A 26,418-nucleotide genomic window follows, 5' to 3' on the forward strand; every position below is an offset into this window, starting at 1 on the left:
AATACAGACCTAGAAATACATGTTGTTAAAAACACAAGCCAGTGCTTGCTTCGGCAGCACATCCACTAAAAACACAAGGCAGTCTGGATCCTGGATCCTGTCAGATTGCAACATACATCTCACTCGGTGGTGAGATCCTTAACTCCTGATTCTGCTTCCTCTTCTAACCAAATAAAATTTAACAAGCTTAGTTTTGGTTCTTTCACTGCTTGCCTGTATGAGATCTGAAGGTGCCAGTTCGGGGGACAGCTAGGGTGGCAGTGAGGTGGGGCAGGTGGCAAGGAGGGTAAATGTGCATGTCCTGCCGTGCTGCACAGTGAGGCCCTGGAGCAGCGCGCGCAGTGCAGCCCGGTGGGCATTTCTGGGGCTGCGGTCCCGGGCAGGGTTGTGTCCGTGGTGGTCTGCGGAGGAGAGTGAGAAAGTGGCCTCCACGCTTGCACGTGAAGAGCGTTGCTCAGGGCTGTGTGCGCAGTGTCCCGAGTGTGGTTCAGAGCGGCCTGTAGCTCAGATGTCTTGAAGAGCAGAGGTTTCTCTCTTCTGTCATAGGAAATACTGCATAGTTCACATTTTTCTCTGTTTGGAAGGTTACAACTGGATACAGTATAGGCACTAGTTGACTCAAATTAGAGTTTATGTGTTCTTTTTTTATTTGTGTTTCATGAGATTTTCATAACTGAAGATATGAAATACTATAAAATAACACGTTTTTATTAATTTTAAATCAGGCTTTAAAATGTATTTTTTGTTACACTGACTAGAGGCAGTTACTTAGATAATTGACTTAGTATGAACTACCTTATACTTGGATTTTGTTGTATAAGTTAAATAGTAACTAACATTTATTAGGAATGTGTCCGGTCATTTTTAGAATTGTGCTGCATAACAGACATTTGCTTGAAAAATTGAGGCTGTTAACTAGAGATACCTAGGACAGTGGTACCTCGGCTCACGAATGCTTCTGTTTGCAAACACGGGTGACAACAGATGACAAACACAAAATCCTAGAACGAAGTGTGTGAGCCCAGGCACCACTGTGTTCGTTACATGGAGACTTGTAGGTGTTATGTTAGGCTCCTTTTGGAAGAATCGGAAGTATGCTCTCAATTGTGGAGAGACGGAGCCCTGCAGGCACTGCCGAGGCGTGGGAGGGCGCCTTCCTGCGAAGCCCCGCGCCCCGTGCCCAGTGCTCTGCTCTGCGCTCCACTGTCCCAGGAAGCGCCAGTTAGGACTCGCGCAGGATTTAGCTTAGGTTTTCAAAAGTGTATTTTAATTTTTAAAAATGTGATTCATTCATTTATTTGAGATGGGGTCTTGTTATGACGTTCAGGCTGGGCTTGAACTCATTATGTAGCCCAGGCTGGCCTTGAACTTGCAGTAAGTTTAAGGCCTCCTGCCTCAGCCTCCCAAGGGCTGGAGTTACAGGCATGCACCACCACACTCAGCATTTTAATTTTACTTTTTTTGAGACAAGGGGTTTTAAAAAAAAATTTAAACAAAATATTTGATGGATGCAACTTTTTTTTTTTTTTTTTTTTTTTTTGAGACAGTGTCTCGCTATGCAGTTCAGGCTGACCTTGAGCTCACTTTGTGGCCTGGCTGGCCTCGAACTCACAACACTCCTCCTGCCTCAGCCTCCCGAGTGCCACCATGCCTGGCCAGATGCAACCTTTTCTGAATTTGAAATTTAGTAATACATCACTTCTTGAGTTTATTTACCTCTTACAAATTTTTAAAAAATGAACATAAATATATCCATTGTTGTTTTCATTCTGCTTCCAGAAGAAACAAAAACAAGCAATGGAGACCTATCGGACAGTGCCGTGTCAGCGGACCCTGTTGTGAAATGATGCTGCTGGTGTGAGGTCATTAGTGCGTTCCTACTTTGCCCCGAGGGAAGGAGGTCAGAAGCTGTGATGAATCTTTCCTGGGTCGTGTTCTGGAAAATATTTAGATGTTGGAACTTACGGAGGCAGTGCTCTAAAGTGAGGTCCATTCTGCTTCCAAAGGCTCTACTTTTTAGAGGTTGAGAACAAGATTATAAACTTGGATATTTCCCTGGACTTTGGGCTAGAACATGCTCTTCGGAACAGTTACATGACAGGAACTTACAGAAGAGCAAATCCAGATTCCTAAACGGTTGCCTCAGATCTCTTGTGGTATACATGAGTGTGTGTAATTTGGATTGCACAGGTCTCTGGTCCCTGTTTATCTGAACTCTTTGGAAATTCAGTGCATACCCTGTATACAGCCAGTGCATTCTTTTCGTAAAGGAGTTGCGCCTGACGTTCATGGAGACACCGACGTGCTTCAGTAGTGTGTGCACACGGCTGTGATGCTGGAGGGGCGCAGCGGGCTGGGCACAGTGGGAGCGAGGGCCTGCGCGGTCACTCCCGTGACGTGACTCGCAGGGCTGCGGGCCCCTCCTCTGAGCAGACACTGTATAACCAGTTTACATGCCTGGAGAGCAGTGCCCCTCCAACGGCTCTCTAAATTAAAGGTGTGCTCCACGCTCAGAGGAAATCCTGCTAAAGCCATAGAGCCCTGCTGGAAGCGCCACTTGCAGTGAAGGCACTCTGTATGATAGGAGAAAAAAATGAATGAATGATTTCTACATCCAAACTCAGGTTCTTGTGTGTCCGGTTAAACCCACATCTTGGCGCCAGTCTGGGCAGACTCTCTATGACAAGTATAATCTCAGATCCAGGATTAAATAATAAGTGCACTGGGCAGGCTGTGTAAAGATGACCACTGTGAGAATAAAACTCTAACAGCATAAATCACTTACTGATTTTAAAAAGTGCAGAAAGATTTTCAGTAAATTTAATTCCCAGCAAGCTTTTATTTTTGTAAAGGTATATTAGTCAATAAATGGATTAATCACCACCTTTTCAAAATGTAGTGAAATGGTACTTTTACAATGAAAAGGCAAGATTAAAACTCTAAATGTGAAACGAGCATCATCTTGGGAAGTGTTTGATTTCTCTGTCAAGTTTGCCTGCAAACCGTTTCTGGGTAAATCCTGCAAGGGGTTCTGCCCGGTTGGAATTCTGACTTTGCTCTTCACTCCCAGCTTTCAGACTGGGGGTCCCCAGCTCTGTCCGTGCGCAGCGCGCAGCGCCTGGGCTCGGGGCTGCTTTCTCAGCCTGAGATAGGCACTTTCACTGTTCAAGTCGGAAGAAACAGAACATGTAGAAAATGAGTTTTGTTTGTTACAGAAACATGACATAGAGTCATGGACAAGGGTGGATTAAAGGCATCTGATATCTCTAACTCATACTAACTGTAGAAATGGCCCTAAAGCATGCTGCATAATTAATAATTTATATTTTCTTTATTATAAATGTTTATATTAATGATAGTGCATTTGATTATATCAAATTAGTTACCATTTCATAGCAACAGTATTGTTTTCTGATTTTAACTTCCTAAAACTGTCCCCGTAGAGGGGATAGCCGTTACAATTAGAAGAGCGTCACTGGCTCTTTTCCGGAGCTCCGCGTGTCAGCCGCTGGTTTTACCAGCACCAGAGTTTTCATGCTGAGCGACTCCCTGGATACCTACAGTCGGGAAGAAGGTGACAGATCACCTTACCCTTAGTTCAAAATAGGGTCACTGGAGTGTGGATCAGCTCGCACGAGTTCACGTATTCACAGTAGAAGCTTCGGAGACGAAGTACGTCCGTGGCATCAGGTGCAGAGCTGGGGGTGCTGCTGCACTCAGCCTGAGTGAGTATCCTAGAGGATGCTTTTCTTTGCTAACATGGGAATGTTAATATTTTTTCAGACACTGTAATTTAAAAGTAATGTGCGCATTGGTTTTAGGTTCACAGAGAAATTAACGATGTTCAGATTCTCAGGAGTTAAGGACTGATCGTAGGTTTGTCAGCCCTCCTTAGAGTTCGGAAAAGATGGCAGGTTGTTACCTCGCGTGAGTGGGGCTTTCCCCTCCTCGCTCAGTGAGTACACTGTGTATAAGTAAAATATTAATAAATACAATTTGAAAACTCCTTCTCCTTGCTGTGTATGTTCAGAATTGCATTTAGCCAGTAATTAAAATTAACTTTGGGCGGGTTCTCTTTAAATTTAGGAAAATAATATGGAGTCTTTTTTTAGAAAGGCTTGCAAAATTTGTGGTATTTGTAATATTTGACAGCTTTTTAAAAGCGTGTAAGCTGGGCGTGGTGGTGCACGCCTGTAATTCCGGCTCTCGGGAGGCTGAGGCAGGAGGATCGCTGCGAGTTCGAGGCCAGCCTGGGCTACAAGGTGAGTTCAAGGCCAGCCTAAACTACATAGTAAAACTCTGTCTCAAAAAAACAAAAAAAAAAATAAAAGTGTGCAAGCATTAGACTTCACTGATCAGAGTTTTCTCTCTCTGTTTGTTACACCACTTTGTGTTTTTATCAGATAAACCTTTGGATGTGGAAAAAAAAAAATGCTTGCAGCTCCATAGGGAAAACAGTTCAAGTGCGAATTAATTTAGGGTTGGGTCCCGTCTGCGTCCCTGGTGAAGAACTTCCATCTCCCCTCCTTGAGCACGCTGAGTCTTTGCAAAGCTTGATGGTATGCAGTCCTCAATACGTGACATAGCTGCAGCCCCGATTTCAAGCGTGGGTTGAACTGAAACTAACGAACAAGAGTTTTGAAAGCGCTAGAGGCAGGAGACGCGATCCTCTGAACTGCTGCCACCCCTCGGAGGTTAGCAGACGTGTAACGTTGAAGGAAGGAGGATACCCCCGTGTTACTCTTCTTTGCTGGGTTTGCTAAATGTAAAAATCATAGACTTTCACTAGTGTAAATAATTTTCACACGAGTCTCTTTCTAGACTCACACCGCAGACCTTGCAAAGTGCATGTCCTGTTGGGTTTTCATGCAGCATGTTTTAAAGCCAGTTTTTAGCTGTTTGGAAGAATTTAATAGGTCGTCAGAGATGTCAGATGTGTTGCATGTGGTGATGCACACTTGTAGTCTCTGCACTTGGAGCACTGCCGTGAGTTCGAGGCCAGCCTGGCAAAGGTGTCAGATGAGAAGAATCCAGAATATAAGCAAAGTCGTAAGGACTGACTGCAGGAGATGCCAGAATGCTGAGGGCGTTTAGAGTTCATGGTGGAAAAAGGCAGAGCCTTACACGTAGCACAGTGTATAAAAAAAGCTCGGCCAATACATACGTTTCTGTGTTTCCGCAGCCTGGCCCTGCGTCACGTAAGCGGTACCCTATCTCTGAGGTCATCTTTAAGGGCTGTAAGTATATTGTACAATGCATGGGAGACGCGTATACTGAAGTACTCTGTAGTAATGCCCTCGTAATCACTAAAGTGGTGGAGGAGTTAACTTTTATACCAAGAAATAACCTTCTTTTACACAGTTTGAGGCAGGGTCTCTCTATGTAGTTGAGGCTGACATTGAACTCACTGTGTAGTCCAGGCTGGCCTCAAACTTGTGATGATCCTCCTGCCTCAGCCTCCTGGTACTGGAAAAATACCTGTCTACAAATTAATACTCAGTTATTTAATCTGTGCAGAAATCTGCACAGAAGGTAGCAAGGCACTGAAGATACCTTGACAGAGCTACTGTTAGGGTAATCTTTAAAGCTTAATGGGTTGAGAAACTTGGGGCGATGGCTTGTCTTGGAGGTCAGGTCCACAGCACAGGGGCTGGCAGCACAGCCTCTAGGGCCGACTGAGTCCTGATTTGCCCCTTGCCGCAGGCTTACTCACCTCTGCTGAATCTCTGCAGGCAGTAAATGGGCTGAGGAGAGTACGGGCTTCATGGGGTTTTGCGGATGAGTCCGTACACAGTACTGTACACGCAGGAAACAGCCAGTATGCGTGTACTGCTCCATGTTACTGTAAGTGCTGGCTACTGCAGAGAGCCTGTTATTTCTCCTCTCCAAGTGGAATGCACTTGTTTTGTGTTAACTCTTTTCTTTTAGAAGAAATTGTTTTGTTTTTTTGTTTTTTCTCCAGTACCGGGAGTCGAACTCACGACCTTGTGCTTGCCAGGCAGGCGCTGTGCCACTGAGCTAAATTCCCCGCCCCAGCTCTTTCCTTTTAAATAAGCAGATTTGGGTTTCTTAAGGGCTGAAATTCATTAACTCACCTAAGCTGAAGGTTGCAATGTTAGAATTTTTGCATGAAATTTCATATGTTACCTAGAAAAATTCAAGGAACAAGAATTTGAAGAATGTTTATTATGTAACACTGCTACATGGCGTTCCGAAAATGAACACTAGGCCTAAAAGGATTAAGGGGCTCAGCTTGGGTAGGCGACGTCAGGCAGCCCTGCCTTCCCTAGAGGTTATCTGATGGTAGGGGTGCTAAATCCAGACGGGAAACGGAAGTTGGTGAGGCGAGCGGGCCCCTGAAGAGGTTCCCTGCCCACCTCATTTAGGCACCTGTGCACTGGTACACATTTCAGTAGGAAGGGGGAAGAAATCACCCGCAGTTTGCAAATCTTAAAAATTGTTTGCCAGGTGTGGTGGCGCATGCCTGTAGTCCCAGCACTTGGGAGGCTGAGACAGGAGGATCGTTGTGAGTTCGAGGCTAACCAGGGCTATATACTTCAAGGCCAGTCTGAACTACTTAACAAGGCCCTGTCTCAAAAAAAGGAAAAAAAAACATACATGAGTTCCTTGCCCCACAGGGGATGGCTGCTATAGGTGACCAGTCCCGTGCTGTTTGCCAGTTCACAGCCTTTGGATCTCCCTAAATAGTAATGTTTGCACCTTTATTTAACAATATAAGTGGAATCTTATTTGTATGTTCTGATGTTGCTTCAGTATTCTGATGTTCACCAGAGCTGATCCTCAGCTATTGTTGAATGACTGTAGTGTCCAGTTATAGGCATGCAGATACTTTACCTGCTCTCCTGTGGGTGGTGTGGGGTTTCACAGCAGAGAACGCTGAACGCGCCACTGGCCCGGCGCGAGTGGATGCCAGGTGGTGGGACAGGCCCTGCCCTGCCCCGCGGGCTGCCCGGTGCAGGTCTGCCCTCCCAGCCCCGTTCCCAGGGCTGACGGCAGCCTGCTGCATGTGTGTATCCCTGTGGCTTCATCTGTGCCTTCTGATGTGTGACTGAGCATGTTTGCAGTCAATGAAGTGATGTTTTAGGAATGTTTTCTGTGTTGCGGGTACTTGGTCTTGTTGGCATCTCTCTTAGTTGCTTTCCTTCTCTCTGGTATTCTTTTGATGAAGTTTTAAGGTACTGATTTTTTTTGTGCTCCTCTTGAGTTGCGTGCTTTGTGTCTTACTGCAGCCACAGTCTTAATAGAGCCTTAGAACTCGAGATTCTCCACCCTGCTGCCTCCTCCCCTGAAAAAGTCTAAGTTTAAGGAACAACATCCAGGGCGCCACGGCTCCGGCAGCCTGAGAGAACTTGGGGGCCGACTCCGCTCTGTCACAGGTCTGTCCGGCACCGGGGCCCACGGAACTCACCCACTGGCGTGGACTCACACTGGGCCAGGTCAGCCCACCGCTTCTCGGGTGGCGCCCGTGTCACAGGAGCGGTGCTCCCAGCAACCCTCAGAGGCTCGCCTAGTTGGGGCTGCTGAAATTGTTTACCAGTTTCATTCTGAAGTGTTCTGCTTACTGAACAAAGATGCTTTGGGGTACTCTGTCCCCTCCGCTGTAATTTCATTATGCAATTACACATTAGTGCCAGAGAGCTCACTTCAGTTTTCTTCCAGGGATGTTCTAGAAAATAACCGCCAGGAGCAGAAAAACAGAAACAACGTCATTTTCATGGCTAGGTTAATTTATTACATGGCTATGATAGTCTGCTGCGCTTGTTACAGTTAAACACCACGCACAGTTCAAGATCTTCACAGTTCAAGATTTTTATCTTTAACCCCAGCTCTGGGGATTGGAAGGTCGCCGGGGTTCCAGGACCCGGAGGAAACAGAAGTGCACCAGGCCCCTGTCCGCTCTGCTTCAGTGAGTGGGAATGCACTGGCCGGCGGAGAGTGTGGCTCAGAAGCAAGAGGAAAGTGCTGTGCCGCGGCCACCGACAGCCCCCCAGCGCAGCCACGTCCGAGGCCGCAGGGGGTTCCGCAGGGCGAGGCCTGGCGTCCCCGGTCCCATCAGCCTGCTGTGCCCACGCGGCCGGCCGGCTCCCCTGCCCGCGCAGCAGCGCCGGCTTGCAGTACGCACTTCCCGGAGCACAGGCACTTAAAGCTCATTAGGTAACATACAAAAATAGATTATGTTAATGCAAATACTTAGTGCTTATGAAATTGTAAGTCTAGGCCTCTGCCGCTCTTAGTAAAAGGGCACTGGGAACAGGAGAGATGACATCCGAGTCAAGGGATCAGTGCGTCTTCCAGGATCCCTTCCCTCGGTGCGGCCCACGGAGGCGCTCACCCAGAGCGCCCAAGATGCCCGGTGCAGACGCCGGAGCGCGGCTCCCCGCTCGCGCCCCGTCTGAGGAAGCATCCCGGGCCGCGCGGTCAGCATCCTGAAAGCAGGTCGCGCGCCTGTGCGGCAGAGAAGTGGAAACCCCTGAAGGAGCCGCCCGCCGGGCTCCGCCCACAGCCCCAGCGAGTCAGGCCTCCGACTCGGCGCCTCTGCTCCCGCTCGGGCCTCCGGCACTGTCCTCTGCGTGATCGTCTAGCAGCACGTACTTCCCGTCATGGGTTAGCGGGACAGACAGCATTAGTCGAGCCAGTGCCTCTGGATCCTGAAGTTAGGAGAGTTTGGCAGGGGACAAAAAGGGGGAGAGAGAAGAAGCAGCTTAAGATGCACGTGGCCTCGCGTGGCTGCAGCGTTGCGAGCTGGCTCCGACCGCCTCGCTTGCCGTGGCCTCTCGGCTCGGTCCCCTCGCTGCTCTGAGAACTCCAGCGCAGGCCGCAGGGAATGCCTAAGCCAGGCTACGTTTCCCCTCAGCCAGACACCGTTTCCTAGCCACGGCATCCTGCCCACAGAGGAACGGCACATGGCCTTCGCCTTCTGGCCCTTGGACACCTTCCGCTCCGGCAGGAGCTGGCGTGTCCGGGCTCAAGCTTACAAAGCCTCCCGTGAACACACTCACCCACTCATCCACCTACTGCCTGCGGCTGCTTCTGCACCGCGACAGCAGGGGGCGGTGACGCAGCGGTGACAGACAAGAAGCCGCAAGAGAGGCCCCCGGTAGGAGCGGGAGGCCCAGTCTGAGCTGTGCCACTGAACATGGCTTTGGCACCACCGTAAGGCACACTGCTGTCGCCTCCTGACACGGGTGCACTGGCAGCATGGCTGCTCCCTACACGCTACCGTCTCAGGTTCAGAAACCCGGTCCCTCGGTCCTACTGTCACGTTCAGCCTGCCCGTTAGACAGGGCAGGCGGACAGCACTTCCGTCCCACAGCACAGGGCCAGGAGCAGGGGGACTGTGTCTGTCCCACCAGTCACTGCAGCGTTTCCTGCCGCTAACTAGGCCTCCGAGCTTCGCTGGGGGCAGGAGGTCTCTGCTCGCTTCAGTAAGTGCTGCCTGTGGGCCCCACGAGCTGGGGCGCCCTCCGAGGAGCAGGGCCGAGGAGTGTGCGGGGGCGGGGGGGGCGGCCTTGGGTGTGTGCTGTCGCTGGGAGAGGGGAGATGCGGCCAACAGTGTGAGCGAGAGCGTGCACAGCAGGTGCCGCGGTGTGGCACTGATTAGTAGGTGCAGATTTGTCGGCGGGACCTGCAGCTGGCCTGGCACGCATGGGGCAGTTAGAAAGCTCTGCAACTGCGCCCTGGACCCCTCCGCCTAGGAAGCGCGACTTTCCTACTTGAGAGCAGCCTTCCCATGTGGACAGAGGTCCTTGAAGTGGTGGTTAAAGCAGCACGAAGATGCACCTTACCTTCTGAGCCTCAATAATTTCTTTCCCCAGATTAATGGCATAACATATCTGCAAATGACAAGAAAAGCAGTGTCGGCAAAGTAGAAATAGACAAACATTTTAGGGGAAAGGTGAGCTGGGGCGTGGCAAGGCCGCCGTCCATGCGGGGTCATGTGGGGTGCCGGGAGGTGGCCTTGTCCTCAGGGTCGCAGTGCTAGTGCCCAGCTGTCCGAACCTTGGTGCCAGCACGTGCCGTGTGAGGGCCGAGTTACTCGGGCGCTCACAGTTCTTCTTTTTTTTTGTGGTTGGGACTCTTTTTTGAGACAGGTTCTCGCTATGCAGTTCAGACTGGCCTTGAGCTCACTTTGTAGCCCAGACTGGTCTCAAACTGGCAACGATCCTCCTGCCTCAGCCTCCCAAGTGCTAGGATTACAGGCATGTGCCACCACGCCCAGCAGGTGCTCGCAGCTCTTAACCGGTGTCCCCTCAAGCGTGTTTCGCACCCGCTGCATCTGTCCACAGCACACAGTGCTGAAGGCAACGAGGGTTAACGCTAATGGGCTGATCCTGGTGTCACTTTTTAGCTGTGCTTCCCTGGTGCCTCCTGCCCTGGTTTGCTGAGACTATTCTCTAGTGTACATTCTGTTTTAATGTTCTTTTTGACAGCAGATGTGGAGAACTCCTCTAACATTTTATGATATCCCTACCGAACAATTCACCTTGCTCTTGGCGTTCTCCTTGTCCACTGGACTTTCCCTGGGAACCGCAGGGCGGCCAGCGTCCCTTCAGAGGGGGCTGGAGCCTGCGGAATGTCACCCAAGCAGCTGGGGCCACGGTTCCCACCCCCAACACCCCGCACTGCGCTGTCCCAGTACAAGACAGAAACGAGACCTTCTCGCCATCCAGGTTGCTTTCGAAAATGTACGTGCTGAGGGAGTCTTCTCCCGTGGACTCGGGGACGCGGGTGACAAAGCCAAACAGTCGCTTGTTTTCTTGATGAGCAGTGAACTGGGTGACGCTGGTGAGTTCAAACTGGGGGGAAAGGACACCCTGAGCAGTCACCAACAACGGGAATCAAAACGGCCAGGGCTGTGGTTCTCTGTAAGGTCGGGAAGGGGCTACGGGAGAGGCAGCCACTTAACGTAGCCATTCACCAAGTGGCGAACCTATGGCACGCGTGCCACAGTGGGCTGCTGTTATCAGGGGAGCGCTGCAAGGCTGGCCGGCACTGTTGTGCTTGAAGTGGGCATGGAGGTGCTCATGTACTTACGTTGGCCCTTGACACCTGCGTCTGAGGATCTATCAACCTGGAATTTTAAGAGATTCACTGCATTACACACGTTGAACAAACGCACCCTTAGAAGGGTTTGGAGGAGTTCAGATGAGGTCACGCACACACCCCCCGGTGGACGGCGCAGCCTGGCTGGGGGTAGGGGAGGCAGTTCCCGCGGCCCTGAGCTGGGTTCCTGCCTCTGCTGAACCTGTGTACAGCTCAGGTGTTCGCAGTGCAGGGCGACACCGCCAACAGCAGCGTGTAACTGCCAGTGGTTCTAACGTACATGTGGATGGATCAGAGACTGCACAGTCTCTTTCTGGACAGACATTCACTGGTGTGTAATTCCCCCGAAGTGCTTCCACCTTATTCTAAATCTAACTGTAACCAAATACGTGGGGTAGGGGTGTTGTTAATTTTAATAAGCATTATTTTTCAATAAAAACAAAACTTTCAAGATCTGATAAGGTGGAGAGAAATCTAGAGTAACGGTGTCCGTATGAACATTGTAGAGGCTGAGCTTCCTTAATCTGAAATTTGAAACCCAGATGCTCCACCATTTGAAATGCGGGGCTGGCCACAAGTGCAAAGCCACACTGTGCAGTGCTTCATGCATACAAGTATTATAACGGTGTGCGATCGTCAGGGTGTGTGCGTAAGTGGACATGAAACATACGAGGCCTTCATGTTCAGCCTTGGGTTCCATCGCCAAGGTGTATCATTACATATATGCAAATATTCCAAAATCTGGGGGAAAAAAACCCAGAATCTGAAATACTTGTGGTCTCAAGCATTTTGCAGAAGGGATACTCAACATGTACTCACTGGTCACTGAATTTTGTGATGTGAGTTCTTGTCTTTAAGGGCATCTTTTACAAAAGAAAGAGCAGCACCTTCATTTAACCCAATCAGATCCCTGAGTGCTCGCACCCCAGAGGGGTGGATGTGGCTGACGTCGGGAATGGGGTGAAGCCAGAAGGGGCTGACAGTGAGATGGAAGGTGCCTCAGAAGCCGGGCACTTGGGAGGTGAGGCAGGAGGATCACTGAGTTCGAGGCCAGCCTGCACTACATAGTCTCAAAAACCGAAAAAAAAGAAAGGAAGTAAAAGAAAGTACCTCAGAGCCTGGCTGGTGACCATCAGGTGGGACTCGGTCGTGCGGAAGATGTTGTGAATGGCTCGCGCAGCCAGCACCTGTCTCATGGCTTCATAAATCACCTCCACGCTGCCATCCGTCTTCACCGCCATCGACCCCAAAAACCGAACTACGAACATCTGCTGCAGAAGCGAATCTGCGAGACAGCAGCGGCGCTTAGGCTCGCTCGCGCCTCCGGGCTCCCCTTGCTTGCTCAGGACGGAGGGCCCCCGGCTCTGGCCCTCCTGCTGCCTGCACTGTCTGCGTGTGAACTGCTGCAGCCCACAGAGCCGCCTCCGGTTCCTGTGCGACCCGCCCAAGGCCCAGGAGGAGCGCTCCCACCACGCCCCGGGACACCCAGCATTTCCCCACCGTCAAGCCCCCTAGGGAAGGAAGTGCATGCGCAGGAGTAGCCCTGGCGTCGGGCTCAGCAGACAGCGCATCTGCTACGAGGAGCAGTGGCGTTTCCTCCACCCGGGAGCGCTCAGAAGCGCTTTGCCTGCGAACTGCCAACCTGCTTGATAACGGCACTGGGTCTCACAGAACCAAGTGACCGAACCAAACAGACACCACGGAAAACACGGAAGAAAAACTTTTTCCCTGTAGGAACAGTATTTACCAATCGTTTTAAGCTGTGGGGCCTCTTTTTCCTCTGTCCCTAAAAACGAGGGTTAATAGGGCACTAAGTATAATAAATGACTCACAGTTAACTCCTTTTTATGGACCTTTACAAGTTTGAAAAGTGTTTTCTGTAGACTGGGGCAAATAAAGGCAGGTCAACACACCGGGCCATATCTGAGGTATGGCTTCACTTCACTTCAAAACATCACAGCTTCTGCCTACAGCCTTTAAGGGATGCAAACTCTGCACGAACGTTTTTAGACTTACAGAAGCAGAGTTTGTTCTAGGGCGTGCTAGCTCCGGTCTGGAGCTGGGCGCTCCTCCCTACGAACCGGCGAACCGGCGTTGGCCGGGAACGGAGAGTTTGCTGCATTCGGTAGATTAAGGGCAGCTCCACCGGGCATGTTCTTCCGTATTTTGAGACCGCAAATCCAACCACCAAAATCTAAATCTGAATACCATTAACTTATCATTTACTCATGTTAACTTCAAGATCATGTTGGTTGTGATTTTCTAAATGAAACAGCGTATTTATCCCTCAAGTCTGCGTGTCAATGTGATCGTTCTGTCCTCCTTGACTTTGCTGTACAGGAACGGATGCCTGAGTGAGATCTGACAGCGTGTCTGGCGGGCACTCCCAGAGGGAGTGGGGGTGGCCAACAGGACTCAGGTAGGAACCTCCGCGCTCCCTTGGCTCTCCTCCAGGTAGAGCCCTGCCTCGCCACGCCTGGCCTGCATCTGCAGGGAACAGCAGACCAGGGCCACACTTCCAGTCCCTCCTCCGAGCTCTAACACCATGTCACCTGTTAGCTCAGGGCCCGTCCTTCTGTGCAGGGGAGGGAGGAAGTGCGCCAAGCCGGCCTCTCACCTTCCGCCTCCGGAAAGGTGTCGTCCTCACTTTCGCCGAAAGGGTTGGTCCGCCTGGGGGAACACAGGCGTCAGCACAGGACGAGGCAGGTCTCCCGCTGTGGGCCGGACCCAAGAACCGACTTCCCTTCCTCCTGAGCCCTCCGGGCCGTACCTGCCGCCTCTGTTCTGATCGAGGAACTCTGTAGCGGGAAGCACAATGTCGAACTGAATCGGCGTCCCGGGTGCGATGAGCTCCTCGGCCTCAGGAGCCGCGGCTGCTGCCGCGGGGACGGTCTTGTCGTTCTCGAGCTCTGAGTTCGTGGGGTTCTGGCTGGAGCGTAACACAGGAGGGGAGATGGGCAAGCACATAGAACCGCCTGCTTAATGCTGTGCCGTGTACACGTGGAAATACAAGGGAGGCTTGCACGAGCCCTCTGTGTGCTCTGAACCTTCGTGTCCTCTGCAGAGCCCCTCAGGGCCCCCACGGTGTCCCCTGCTCAGCCCACAGCTGTGTTAGAGCGCCCGTCACGCCACACACCATCTGGGTAACTCGCTCCCCGGAAACTCGCCAGATTGTATTTATCACTAAGAGTAACGGCTGGCAGGGGCGGCGGTGGGCACTCAGCGGTGTCAGCTGGAGGAGAAACGTCCTGGCCTGGCGTTTATTTCATCAGAGTTTGGCCCTGATTTCCTGAACCCTCCGCTAACACCCCTCCACTGGAGCTCCACCGCCAGCCAACTCTGCCGCTGCCAGGCCCAAGCCCCGCTCACAGCCGCCTCCTCCTCCCCCACTGAACCCTGCGGCTTCCCCGAGTCACAGACGCCTGCGCCCCGGGCACTCTTCCGTGTCAGTGGCCCCTGACACGGCGTGCGCTGGTCACAGTGCCCAGCCGGGCACCCACGAGCATCTCCCAGGGTCACAGCACTGCAGTAAGCGTCACCTCTTAACGTCTCTTCTCTCCAGCTGGCGTGGAAACTCCCTCCAGGGCAAAGAATATTGCAGTATTTTAACTTCTCCCATCGTGTGGACGACACAAAGCCCTGTTACCTTTCTGTGCCTTGGGTATGTTTATGCCGATACATTCGTATTTCTCAAACGTGTCAATAACGGACAGTACTGCGTGAGACAGCTACGTGACAGGTGGCCCCCAGGCGGGAGGCAGACAGAGAAGCGCCATGCACAGCCCAGCGGCCAGCTCCGCAGGGACCCTTGGAGGTGACACGCTCAAACGCCGCAGTTACACGGGACAGCGGCCGCTAGAGGGACCCGTGCGCCCGGCGAAGGGAGGCGCCCCCCCCCCCAGCGGCGCACGTGCCCCGCGGGCCTGTCCCTCTGGACTGCCTTCCGCACGGGGCAGGTGTGGGACGCTCGGGGAGCGAACATCCAGGTTTCGGGCTCTCGGACAGCGAAGGTGAGGGGACCCAGTCAAGGCAGCGTGGGGCCAGGTCACGTCCGGTGGGAGTCGGGGCCTGACCTTGGCCTGGGGAGCCCCTGGGCACTCGGAAGGGGGGGGGACACGAGGCCCTGTGCCGCCCCAGCGACGGGCACTGCTGTCAGCGCCGACGGACCCCTCCAGCGGCCCTCGGGGTTCCCACCGGTGCCGGTGTGCAGGGGCTGCTGCTCCCGCCCGGCTCTGCCCTCTCCGGATGCTGGGGCCCCGGGGAGCCCGCCCCGCCTCGTCGCCTTCCTCCAGCCCAGCGCGTGGCTCATCCGCCGGACAAGACGTCTCCCGCGCCTGGACTGCGGCCTTCGGCGGGTCAGGGACACCTGCGCACGACTCAAGGCCTCAGACCTGCGGGGCCCCACGCACACCCCTCGCCTCCGCCTCGTCTGCGCTTCCCTCCGGTCTGGGGTTCTCACCCCAGGTCAAATCCAGACCAGGGCCTCCTCGGCTCCCCTCGCCCAGCCCGGCTGCTCTGGCCCAGAGCCACGAGGGCGGACCCGGCGAGGAAGGGGGTCATCTCACCCCCCCTCGCGCCCGCGGCACCCCTCCGACCCTCGCGCCCCAGCTCCTGGCCCGGGCCTCGGCCGCCTCGCAGACCGCAGAGCTCTCTCCCGCCCGGCAGGCGGGCGCCCCCCGCGGTCCCTGCAGCAGAGCCTCCGTCTCCTCCCAAGCTCTGTGGCCAGGCCCGGCCTGGGCCCCCTGTGCTCCCCACGCCCGCCGGCGCCCTGGGCATGATCATCGAGGTGCCTGCCTCGTTCTGACCGAGGGCGGACGTCCTGTGGCCTGCCTGCCTGTCCTCGCTCGCCCGGAAGCGGCTCGCGGGCTTGCCGCCCCGGGAATGGGAGTTTGTTCTCAACAAGGCGGCCCGCTCTGCTCTCCCCACCCCGCCGAAGCATTCCTCCGGTCTTCAGGAGCCCGAGCCGGGACCGCTCCTCCCGCAGCGCGGGGCCACCTGGCAGCTCGTGTGTGCCTCTCCCGGGCTTTGGGTCAGCTCAGCCCGGCTGGGCGCCCCGCCGAGGAGGCGTTTTCTGTCCCCCGTGAAGTCCACCCTGCCCGAGAAGGTGCTGTGCTCTAGGAAGGCAGAAAAGCCCGCTTCTGAGCTAATCTCAGCGGCACGTGAGGTCTGCCGAGGGGCCTGTCCTGTGGTCCCCTGGAGAGGTGGCCTCAGAGCTGTGGGGCGTGGAGGGCCACCTCTGGGGAGGACACCGAGGCCCACCGCAGTCTCGGCGTCTCCACCCCACATGCACTAAGGCTTCTGTCCCCTTCCGCGCGGGGCAGGCCACCGACTCACGACGCGCCCCGCGGGTCTGGATTTCCACTTCCTGTCACGGTGCTTTCTCAGAGCGAAACTGCGCACGGTGGCTTCCTGACCGCAGTTAGCTGTCCTGCCCCGCCGCCTTGTCCCTGTTTCTATCCCCTCTGCTCGGGCTCGCACGCTCTGACGTCCCCCACCGGCGCTGTCAGTCTGTCCCGCACCGTGCTGCATGCCCCTAAGCCAGGCGACGACTGTCACCCCTCAAACCTGCAACTCCTGAGCGGGGCGCCTGGTCGAGCCCATGCGTGTCTCCCGGCCTCTCTCCCTCCTCGTGTACCCAGGGCGGGTGCGTCACCCTGGGAGCTGCGTGACCCTGACAGGTTGCACTGGAGCAGGGGCCCCTCCTCTTGTGCTGCTAAGATATGGACACCAAGCTGTGTCACCACTTCAACTGCCCTTTGACGCCAGGATTTCGTTAGCGTGACGAGGAACACAGCCCTCCGAGACTGCCAGCAACACAGGGTGGGATCCTAGAATCAACCCGGAAGCTGGACTCAAGTCCGGAGGGCAGCCGTGGTGCGGAAACCTTTACTATGCCATCGGGCAAGGGGGGGGACGACCTGCGATGGCATCGGGTGAGGTCAGATTAAAAAGCGATTACAGAGAAGGTAGACGTATTTAAAACGTAGCTATGGAAATAAAAGCAAATGCACCTGAAAATATGAGCACATGTGCAGAGCAGGTCCCGGCAGCAATATGGACACATAAAATGATTTTCTCATTTAAAAAAAGTAAAATTCTTGGCAGGTGTGGTGGAACGCTTGTTATCCCAACACTTAAGAGGCTGAGGCAGGAGAATCACCAGGACAACGGACTTCGCGCTGTCCTTCCTTACCTGGGGCCAGAGCTTTCCTGTTTCTTCCCCAGACTCGTGATGGGAGTCACCGCCTGCAGAGCCGTCTGGTTCAGCCTGATGGCCACGGCCTGGAACCCACGGGCGACACTGTTCAGCAGGCCTGGGCGGGGACACCGGGGAGGCCGGGCCTGGGGGCCACTCGCTCCTTACCTCGGGGTCCTCGGTCAGGTAGATCTGCCTGGAGATGTTGTTGATGGTGCAGATCCACTGCGGAGGGAAGAGAAGCCCTGAGTCCCAGAGTCGCTGCCGCAAGGGAGGAGAGCGGGACCAAAGGCAGGGGGCGCTCGTTACCTCTTCGTTCTCCTTCCTGCTCTCTGCCTGGAGGATTATCCCCCTGGAAGGAGCACGTCCGTGTCAGGCCCGCAGCTCTCGGGCCCAGCTGAGCCGGCGCCCCCAGAGCTGCACCCCCTCCAACGTAAGCGAGAAGCCTGAGCCCTGCCCTCCAAGCCCAGGCCTGCCCCCCGCCGGGACCGCGTCCTGTGGCCCTGCTGGCCTCCACCGCCTCTGGGGCCTGGGCACCGCTTCCGAGCACTGAGTAGTCTGCAAGTGGAGGCCCGGGCCCAGGCGGGTGACGGGGGCATCACCGCCCCAGCTCTGGCAGGGCCTCCATTCCTTCGTTAGTCTTACAGTGGCACCCAAGAAACAGAGCTCATCCCTGTCTCACAGGTGAGGACCCTGAGACCAGAGCTGTAACTGCCGGGGACCTCAACTAGGACCCCAGGAGGAGGCAGGACTGACACGGCCCTGCCAGCCTGGAGAGGAGACGCCCCCACCTCTGTCCCCCGAGACACGCAGGCCGCCTCTCCTCCACAGGAGGCTCCCTGCCTAAGACCCTCGCTGGGCTTCACCCCGCAGGGGCACGTGCACAAAAGACCACCATCCCCAAAGCTCCCAGGCCCCACACTGGGCAGTCCCCAGGGGCACCCCCGAGGCGTACGATTTCCCGTTGGGAGCCGTGATCTGGAAGCAGTAGCGCCGGTCCTCGCAGTCCACCGCCATCACTGAGCAGTTGTCCAGGTCCTGGATGAGCCCGCCGGCCACGGCGCCCCGGGGCTGGCACAGGAGGTTCCCGCCCTGGGTGAAGAAGTACAGCCGCTCCCAGCTGGTGCTCACCAGCCCCGTTTTGCTGTGGGAAAGGAGTGGCAGGCACCCATCAGCACCGGGGAGGACGTGCGAGGGCTTCTGCACCCTGCCGCCGCCTGGTGTTTAGAGCCAATGCGCTTTCTGCAGGGCCGCATCATTGCCGCTGGGGTGACAGGAGCCTGCATGGTCCAGGAGACTGTGAGCACGGCTCCCACCAGCAGTGCCAGCCCAGGGCAATGCTAAGTGCATGCAGGACAGGCCTGCGTCACCTCAGCCCACAGACGCCCCACGACCCCCGGTGCAGGGCTCCCGCCAGCCGGGCTGTGCTCTGCCGGCAGGTTGTTCTTGTCTTGTGTACTACCCATAGGAGAAAGGCAGGAGCTTGGCAGATCACAGCGTTTGTGGGGTTTTTACAGGGACATCTGGTTTATGATCCCTGCAGGCTACAGGCATGGCTTTGCCAGAGGGAAGGAGCCACAGTTCCCCGGTACCCCACCCCCCTGGGAGGCCCCAGACAGCTGCTGAATTCGGTAAAGCCAAGGAGGACCTGTGTGCAAGGCGCTGGGTGTCCTCCCTGCCCCGGAAATTCCTAAATATGGCAACAGCTGGAACTGGAAGGCTTCCGCCCCACCAGGATAACCTCGTTCACTCCTTGTGACAAAACTACCTAAAGCAGGGGCTATGGTCAGAGTGAGAAATCAAGGCTCAGCCTGGCCGGGGAGCCTGACGACCCCCAACACCTTGGTGTCAGTCCCTACTCCCAGACTTGAGCCTGCCCACCCGCTGCAGGGTTCAATGCCTGACGCCATCAGGGTGGACCTGAGGCTTCCCACCTTGGGTGGTCCAGGCCTGCTGGGCCCCTCGGACAGTAAGTCAAAGGGCCCAGATGACAACAGCTGCGAGTGGCTGCAGAGGGGAGCGTCCTGGAGCCCTGGCAGGGGCTGACTCTCCCTGTACCTGGGCAGGAGGCTCTGGGGGTGCTGGGGTTCGTGTTCTCCCCAGTGTCCCTGCCTACCCTGAGAACTCAGGGGGCCACTTCCTAGGAACGAGCTCAGAAGGGGCGGGCGCTGTACCCACTTTCTCAGGTTAAGGTAGCCGGCCTTCTGGATGAGGTTCCGGTTGATCTCAGGGGCAGCCACATCCAAGTCTGGGGTGTACACAGACTCGTCCACAGAGAGCAGCTCCTGCTGCGACATCCGCATCTTCTCCGCTTCTGCTTCCAGCTCCACCTGGATGCTTCACAGACGGTGACAGGTCTGTCACCGGGCCCCCGCCACTCTGCACTGCTGAGAAGCAGCAAGGGGGCCCTCACTGCACCTGAAGCTGCCTGCCTTCGGGACGGAGCCATTGGCTCTGCATCATCCAACTCAGGGCCCCAGCCTCGGGGGTCACGGCACCCAGCTGTACAATGCCCACAGTGTTTGCTGTAAGGAATCCCACTGCCCGGTGTGGCGGTGCCCACCTGCAATCCTAGCGCTGCCTCAGCCTCCCGAGTGCTGGGACGCACAGGCAGCAGGGAGGGCAGCAGGCACACAGGACGGCACCCGGGGCCGCCTTACCTTTGAACCATGTCCGCCCCCGAGGAGAGGAAGTTGTCCATGCTCCTGGAAAACACTTCTGCTCCCTTCTTAAAGAAGCTGATCTGAAAGACAATGGTGAAGTCCTGAAATGGTCGCCAGGTTCCCCAAACACGGCCCGGCAGTGGGAGGCCGTGGGAGGCCAACCGTGGCGAGAGGCTCGTACCGGCCGTTAGCCCGGTGTCTCTCTGCGGCAGGTGTCTGTCGGGTGCATGTCCTCGCCACTGGTAGCTCTCTACAGAGCCACCACGTGAGTGGAGGGACTCCCCAAGTATGAGGGGACACAGGTGTGCTGCTGAAAGGCTGACGTAAGAGCCACATGTGGGATCCGGGGCTGGTGCTGCCGTGGTGCTGGAGGTGACCAGCAGCAGCTCCTACGCAAGTGCTGAGCAGTGACTTCCTGCCTCTAGCACAGGCGGGTGTGCGGTGCGTGGCAAATGCTCACAGGGGACCTCCCTGCCATGGCCACCCTGGGACCCAGCGCACTCAAGCCGTGCGTGGGACGAGGGCTGGGCTGAGACACTCGCCACAGAGGGACACCGGGCTAACGGCCTTTACAAGCCACAAGGACAAGGGGTCGTGTGCAGGAAGGACAGGGCCACTCCTGCTCCCCAGTGTTCTGCGATGGACGCCTTCTGGGCCAGGCGACAGTGGCCTCCAGGGCTCTTCAGCACTATGCAGTTTGAAAATGAAGTTGCAGCTGCTGGGTTTGGTACCAGCGGAAGGGAGGCTTCCTTCCTGGACTCCTGGAAGACGATGCCTTTCCAGAAAGCCTGGGAACCTGGCTCCCCCTGCATGGCAGCACACAGGAAGAGGGGGACAAGCACATTTCCGGCACCACCGACAGCCTCGGCCACTGCTCGGAAAAGCTCAGCCTTCATCTGTGGCCGCAGCTTCAGAAAACCTGGGCAGGATGCTGGCACTGGCGCACGTGACGGCCGGCGGTGGGAGGTCACAGGCAGAGCAAACGCCCGGCAGGTGCTTCACGCTCACGTTGCCACAGCCCGCCAGGAACCAGAAGTCCACCTTGCCCCGGCGGAGACATGGAAACGGGCCTCACCCGAAGGGCAGGAGGCATAATCAATACGGCTCTGACGTCCTCCCACCTCCCTGGGCACCCTGGGAAGGCGTGGATGCCAGTGTCGGTAGATATCACAGGGAAAAAGCAGCCGATGGCCACGTGATCTCTGAATCATACAGAGATTGGTGCCGTCTACGCCACTCTGAGTCCCTGCGCTGTCGAACGGCAAAGCACGCACATCAGCCTTAGGGCACCCTGGGGCTTCCGGCTCCCTCCCTTCGTGCTTCGCTGGCTTGGGGCTTCTGCAACTCTGTAAGCTGCTTGGGCAGGGCGCGCCTGGTCCCTAGGGGGAGCTGATGAGAGGAAGGAAAGGCGCTGGCTGCTGTGCGCGTCAGCTAGTGCTGACCCTGTCAGTGTGACAGCGGGTTCACGTTTATGTGCTCAGAGCCTGGACACACATGATCAGCACACCTCGGCCGGCAGCGTCAGGGCTGAGGCCCAGTGCCACCTAACCCTGGCTAACGAGGAGCAACAGGCCGGTTGGGTCCTCGCACCACCCTGCGGCCAGTGGTATGGAGCAGCCAAGTCAGTCTCTACCCTCTCAGAAAGGTGGGGGCCCAGGACACCCCAACTCCACGGGCCAGGAGGAGGGCAGCAAACGCCTCGGCACCATCTGCGAGTCTCACGGTGTTCCACAACCCTCCCTGAGGAAAGGACTGCGGTTTGCGGCAGGATTTAAACACTCCGCAGGGCAAGGGACCAACTGGCCCTAGTCTTGAAATCTGGACACTTCCTACAGGAGAACCAGAACGTGCCCTGCTCCGTCCTCCAAGCGCCCGAGCCGGCTGCCAGCAAAGAGGGCGGGGCGCGGGTCCCACAGGGTGCGCTGTCTCCCTGGCCAGCTGCACCCGCTGGAAAAGCCTGGGCTGGGACAAGCGGCGTAGTCCTTGGCTGCAAGATGGAGCCAGCTGGCCGCAAAGCTGTCCCCTGGGACTGTGAGGTCCCTGCTCCCACCAGCCACGCTCTGGGCAGCGAATGGTCACGCTGCAGCCTGTGTGCTTCTGGGACACGAAATCCCGTTCCCTCCCTCCGGGCCTGGCTAAAGGCAGGGACGGTCGACCCAGGGAGGGCGCGCACGGCAGGACTTAACCAGAGACAGCACCGCTCTGTAGCAAAGCCAGGAGCACCCGGGTCGGGGTGCGGTGTGTCACCCGAAAAGAAAGGAGACCAGCCAGTGCCCGCCCCAAGTGCCCACCGTGAGGGCGCTGCCGGGCCCCTGAGGGTGCAACCCGGCTCCACTCAGTGACTCAGAAGGGCCGCACTGCCCTGTTTAAACATCCCCTCCGAGGCACACGCGACGGCACTGAGCTCCCTGTGACCACACCCCGCACATTCACACAGCTGGGCGCGGACGCTTGAGGGTCCTCTGCGCCCGCCCCACCCCCATGGAAGGGAGCAGCTCGTTTTGAAATATAAGTATTTCGCTATGGAAGATGTTGTTACATGGGCTTCAAAAAGCGGCGATTTCATTCTGATCAACACTTTCCTTCCTCGCACCCCTTTCTGTCCCTCGAGCATCCAGTGAGAGCCGGTTCTGGGTCCATTTCTCATGGGCCAACTATAGCTCTGGGACCAGCACCGTGGAGCCCAGTCGGGAAAGGTGGGCCCAGCAGCCAGACACGCTCAAGCGCAGCCCCACCGTGTAAGGAGCCTGCCTTACACAGTCAGGAGACCGCTGGGTCGGGGGGAGGAAGCCAGTGTTCTCTGCAGAAGCCTGCAAAGCTCTGGTGACACGGCGCGGTGCTCCAGGGGTGGGACGCTCAGGGACGCATGGACAGGGAGCAGCCCCTCAGGGAGGGCCTGGCCACACACGGAGAGCACAGCACCGCACAGCCCGGGGCGTACGCCGGTCTCCCAGCCTGAGCCTGAAGCTGCTTCCGGGAACCCTGAACCAGACTCCGCCTTCACTTGGATCAGAGACAAAGGAAGCCTGGGATGTGACCGTCACTTCCAGAGCACATGGCCTCACATGGCCAGTCAAGATGGCCCGGCCAAGATGGCCCGGCCCGGCTGGAAGCTCCCCAGAGTGCTGACCATTGGGAAGCACGTGTCTTGCTGAGTGACAATGCTTCAGTTCCTGCCGGTGCCTACCTGCCCGTGGGCGAAGCCGATCATGGGCTCCAGCATGGCCATCCGCTTCCGGTACTGCAGCGCGTTGAGGGCACAGTAGTACTGCAGGGACGACAGGTGCTGCTTCCGCCGCGCAGCCGCCACCTCCTTCCCCACCTCGGCCTTCGCCTGATTCAGAGCAGAGGGTGTGTGTCAGGCTGTCTGCTCGTGATAATGCTGCAGGAGCATGCCACTGGACAGTGTTTGCATATTCATTACAGCCATTTTTGGAACAAACACCGTAACATTTAAGGTTGCATCTCAAATTTAAAGAAATTCCTAACTGAAAATCCAAAATCCCGGAGCAATGGCAGCTCCGAGTCTGTGCGGCTGCACCCAGCGGAAGCCAGCAGCTTCCTGGTGGCTGTGACAGCGCGACCCTGTGTTAGGAGAACCCCGGGCGGCCAGCCCTGGAAGCCATACATGCGCGGTTCACCAACGAGACTGGACTCTGAGACGCTTTGACCCCAGGAAGCAAGGAGCAGAAGTGAAAGTTCTATGCATGGGGATACTCGCTCTTCTCTACTGCCGCCCAGCACCCAGAAACCAGGGGCTGAAGATTCAGCGCCCCTGGGCAAGGAGCCCCAGGCGGACAGTCAAGTCCCCGTGGGACTGTCATTCGACAGGCTCCAGATCTGCCTTCAACAGAGCGGGTTGGAAAGTCAGGATAGAGAAGTGAAGCCTCCTCGAGATGCAGAATAACTTTAAGGGGGATCCAGAGAACCAGAAGCAATGTGAGGCAGCCCAGCGCCCGCGAACTCACAGGGCGCCCGAGGGCGCAGGTGAACGGTCCGGCGTGCGGCCTGCTCACCTTTTCGTTCTCCTTCTTCTTAGAAAGCCTGCTGTACCTGGCCATCGCGAGGTCGTGGTCTAAAAACAGGAAGAGGAGGGCGGCTGGGAAGGGCCGGGCGAGGACCGCCCCCGCCACCGGCCCGCGGCAGGAGTGGGAGGCCTACCGTTGCTGGCGAGTCCAAAGAGGTCCTTCAGAGTGCTTATTTCTGCACAAGGGAAAAGAGAACAGCTTAGAGCAAAGAAAAATAAAACTCCACTTTCCGAGTCGGTGGGCGCGCGCCGCCTTTGCCCAGGGCCACTCCGGCCCTCTCTCCGCCGGGCCTGGCCCGGTGACCCGACTCCTGCCCTCACCTCACACCCATGCCCCGGCCCGCCCTGGGAAGGAGGGGCACCATGGGGACACAGGCAGGCAGCGTGGTGGCCAGGTGTGCCACGGCGACCGGGGGATAAACTTCAGCTCTGAGTCTCCACCCCTGCACGAGGATCTTAACCGTCTGTCCCAGGAATGCAGTCAGGACGGGACCCAGACGGACAGGAGTGCAGGCAGTGCGCTAAGGACAACTGTGACACAATTCGGCACAGCCTACACGCAACAAGCCAACCCATTACCCAACAGGGGTGCGACACCCATCACGCACAATGACGGCCTAATAAACCCACGACAACAAGGTCACGAGAGCAATAAACGCCCGAGATTAAAAACAGCAGGCTGGGTGGGTGGTGCATGCCTGTAATCCCAGCCTCGTGGGAGCCTGAGATGGGAGGATCGAAGGTTCAAGGTCAGCCTGGCAATTCCGACCAAGCCTGTCTCGAACAAACCAAACCATGACAAAAGAAAACCAAAAATGTCCCTCAGCAGCAGAGCATGGGCCTAGCACACGCAAGACCCTGGGTTCCATCCCCACACAGGGAGGGAGGGAACTTAACACAGACAGATCCCCGAAGAAACGTGGTATTATCTACAGCACTAACACCACCTACTCTCTGTCGAACACAGTAAGCATTGAACCCGTGTTCTTTTCCACTTGCCTTTGTGCATGGGCATGATGGCACACGCCTCTAATCCTAGCACTCGGGAGGCTGAGGCAGGAGGATCACCAAGAGTTCAAGGCCAGCCTGGGCTACACAGTGAGTTCAACATCGGCTTGAACTATTCAAAGAAACCCTTCTCAACAAAAAAGAATCACCACTCTGGGCATTGAGGGATGACGTCAGCCACGGCCAGGTGTGTGCCCGGATGCCAGGTGTCTGCTGGCGGCCTGGCTGCGGACTCAACCTGGCCCTGCCCGCTCAGGGATGCTCTGAGAACGACCCCCGCACACTTGCAGACCGCGTGCAGAAAGTCTTTCCACAAGCACAGGGTTAGACTGCAGGTGGGACGGGGGGTGGCCCAGCTGGCACTCGGTGGGTCTGGGCTCCGTGTGTGTCACCAACAAGGGAGCACAGGGAGAAGCCCGCCTCCTGCTCCGGCCGGCTCTGCACACCAGCGTGGGGAGGCCTGGGGCTCTCACCGTGAACTGCCAGTAGGACCTCTGCCCTCGAACCATGCCCCAGCCTAGGGCAAACTCCATCTTCAACAGGTACCCTGGGTACCTGCAGCTTTTCTACCTAGAAGCCCAGTACTGAATGGGTCTTCTAGGGCTGGGCTGAAGGCTTCTGCAGTCATAGTTTGTTTTTTGGGATTATTTTTGAGACACTATGTAGTTCAGGTTATCCTTAAACTCACTATGTAGCTCAGGCTGGCCTTGTGATCCTCCTGCCTCAGCCTCCTCCAAACTTGTGGTGATTCTCCTGCCTCAGTCTCCCGAGAGCGGAGGTTACAGGTATGCACCACCCTGCCTGGCTTCAAATACAGTTCTTTACTCTCTAGGTAAGGAACACGTCCCATGAAATAAGAAAGAACAGTAAGATTAAGAAGTCTGGGTTCCCTTTTTCTAACATTTTTTTAAGATTAGTTCTTTTTTACATTCATTCTCTGACTACTTTGATTTCCAAGAGATATAAAATTGTCCTGAAGTTTTATTTTAGTTGAAGAACTGAAAGGCGCTGCACAGGCCAGCCGGCTCTGGGAAGCAGTCACAGATCCCGACTCACCCAGGTGGCCGCCTGTCTGGTGACAAGGACACCTGGAGAGTGGCACAGACAGCGCGGCCACCCAGCCTCCCGCCAAGCCTCCCACCGTGTCAGGCGGGGTCAGAAACACAGTGAATAGTTCAATTTTAGTATTTTACTACAGTGCAAGGCAGTGTTATGAATCCCCTTCAAAATCCTCCCCTCAAACACACGCATCCCATGTCCTCGCACGTCCTGCAGCGGCTCTGGAGCCCTGTTTCCTGAGCGTCTTTAGTTGCGCTGTCCTGGCTGCCTCCCGTCCTGAACGGATTCAAAATGTCCCCTTTCATGCTCGTTTTGGCTTGGGGAGGGGCCGCAAGTCCCACGGTGGCAGATGCAGCGAGTGAGTTGGGTGAGGACACAGCACGATGCTTTTGACAGAAACT

General features: G+C 56.0%; 2 protein-coding genes across 5 annotated transcripts in view; one reads left to right on the forward strand and one right to left on the reverse strand.

The window, feature by feature from the left end:
- Positions 1 to 4,006, forward strand: part of Kiaa1033 (KIAA1033 ortholog) — a 47,873-nt gene extending 43,867 nt beyond the window's left edge. The window contains exon 33 of the mRNA XM_005374605.2: positions 1,780 to 4,006. Coding sequence (XP_005374662.1) covers positions 1,780 to 1,847 — 68 coding nt within the window. The 3' untranslated portion in view covers positions 1,848 to 4,006. The remainder of the gene's footprint in view (positions 1 to 1,779) is intronic.
- A 3,724-nt stretch (positions 4,007 to 7,730) lies between these two features.
- Appl2 (adaptor protein, phosphotyrosine interaction, PH domain and leucine zipper containing 2) overlaps positions 7,731 to 26,418 on the reverse strand; it is a 37,050-nt gene continuing 18,362 nt past the window's right edge. For 3 of the 4 annotated variants that reach the window (XM_013518992.1, XM_005374608.1, XM_013518995.1), the window contains 16 exons: positions 24,085 to 24,126; positions 23,940 to 23,998; positions 23,111 to 23,257; positions 19,921 to 20,003; positions 19,439 to 19,597; positions 18,216 to 18,404; positions 17,570 to 17,612; positions 17,429 to 17,485; positions 17,258 to 17,346; positions 13,835 to 13,993; positions 13,682 to 13,734; positions 12,175 to 12,349; positions 11,056 to 11,092; positions 10,677 to 10,817; positions 9,807 to 9,854; positions 7,731 to 8,669 (listed from right to left, as the gene is read on the reverse strand). In XM_013518992.1, the coding sequence (XP_013374446.1) occupies positions 8,535 to 8,669; positions 9,807 to 9,854; positions 10,677 to 10,817; positions 11,056 to 11,092; positions 12,175 to 12,349; positions 13,682 to 13,734; positions 13,835 to 13,993; positions 17,258 to 17,346; positions 17,429 to 17,485; positions 17,570 to 17,612; positions 18,216 to 18,404; positions 19,439 to 19,597; positions 19,921 to 20,003; positions 23,111 to 23,257; positions 23,940 to 23,998; positions 24,085 to 24,126 (1,616 nt within the window). In that variant the 3' untranslated portion in view covers positions 7,731 to 8,534. The remainder of the gene's footprint in view (positions 8,670 to 9,806; positions 9,855 to 10,676; positions 10,818 to 11,055; positions 11,093 to 12,174; positions 12,350 to 13,681; positions 13,735 to 13,834; positions 13,994 to 17,257; positions 17,347 to 17,428; positions 17,486 to 17,569; positions 17,613 to 18,215; positions 18,405 to 19,438; positions 19,598 to 19,920; positions 20,004 to 23,110; positions 23,258 to 23,939; positions 23,999 to 24,084; positions 24,127 to 26,418) is intronic. The other variant, XM_013518984.1, reaches the window with a different exon arrangement.

Source organism: Chinchilla lanigera, unplaced genomic scaffold (genome assembly GCF_000276665.1).
Source record: "Chinchilla lanigera isolate Chin_1 unplaced genomic scaffold, ChiLan1.0 scaffold00004, whole genome shotgun sequence".
Taxonomy (NCBI): domain Eukaryota; kingdom Metazoa; phylum Chordata; class Mammalia; order Rodentia; family Chinchillidae; genus Chinchilla; species Chinchilla lanigera.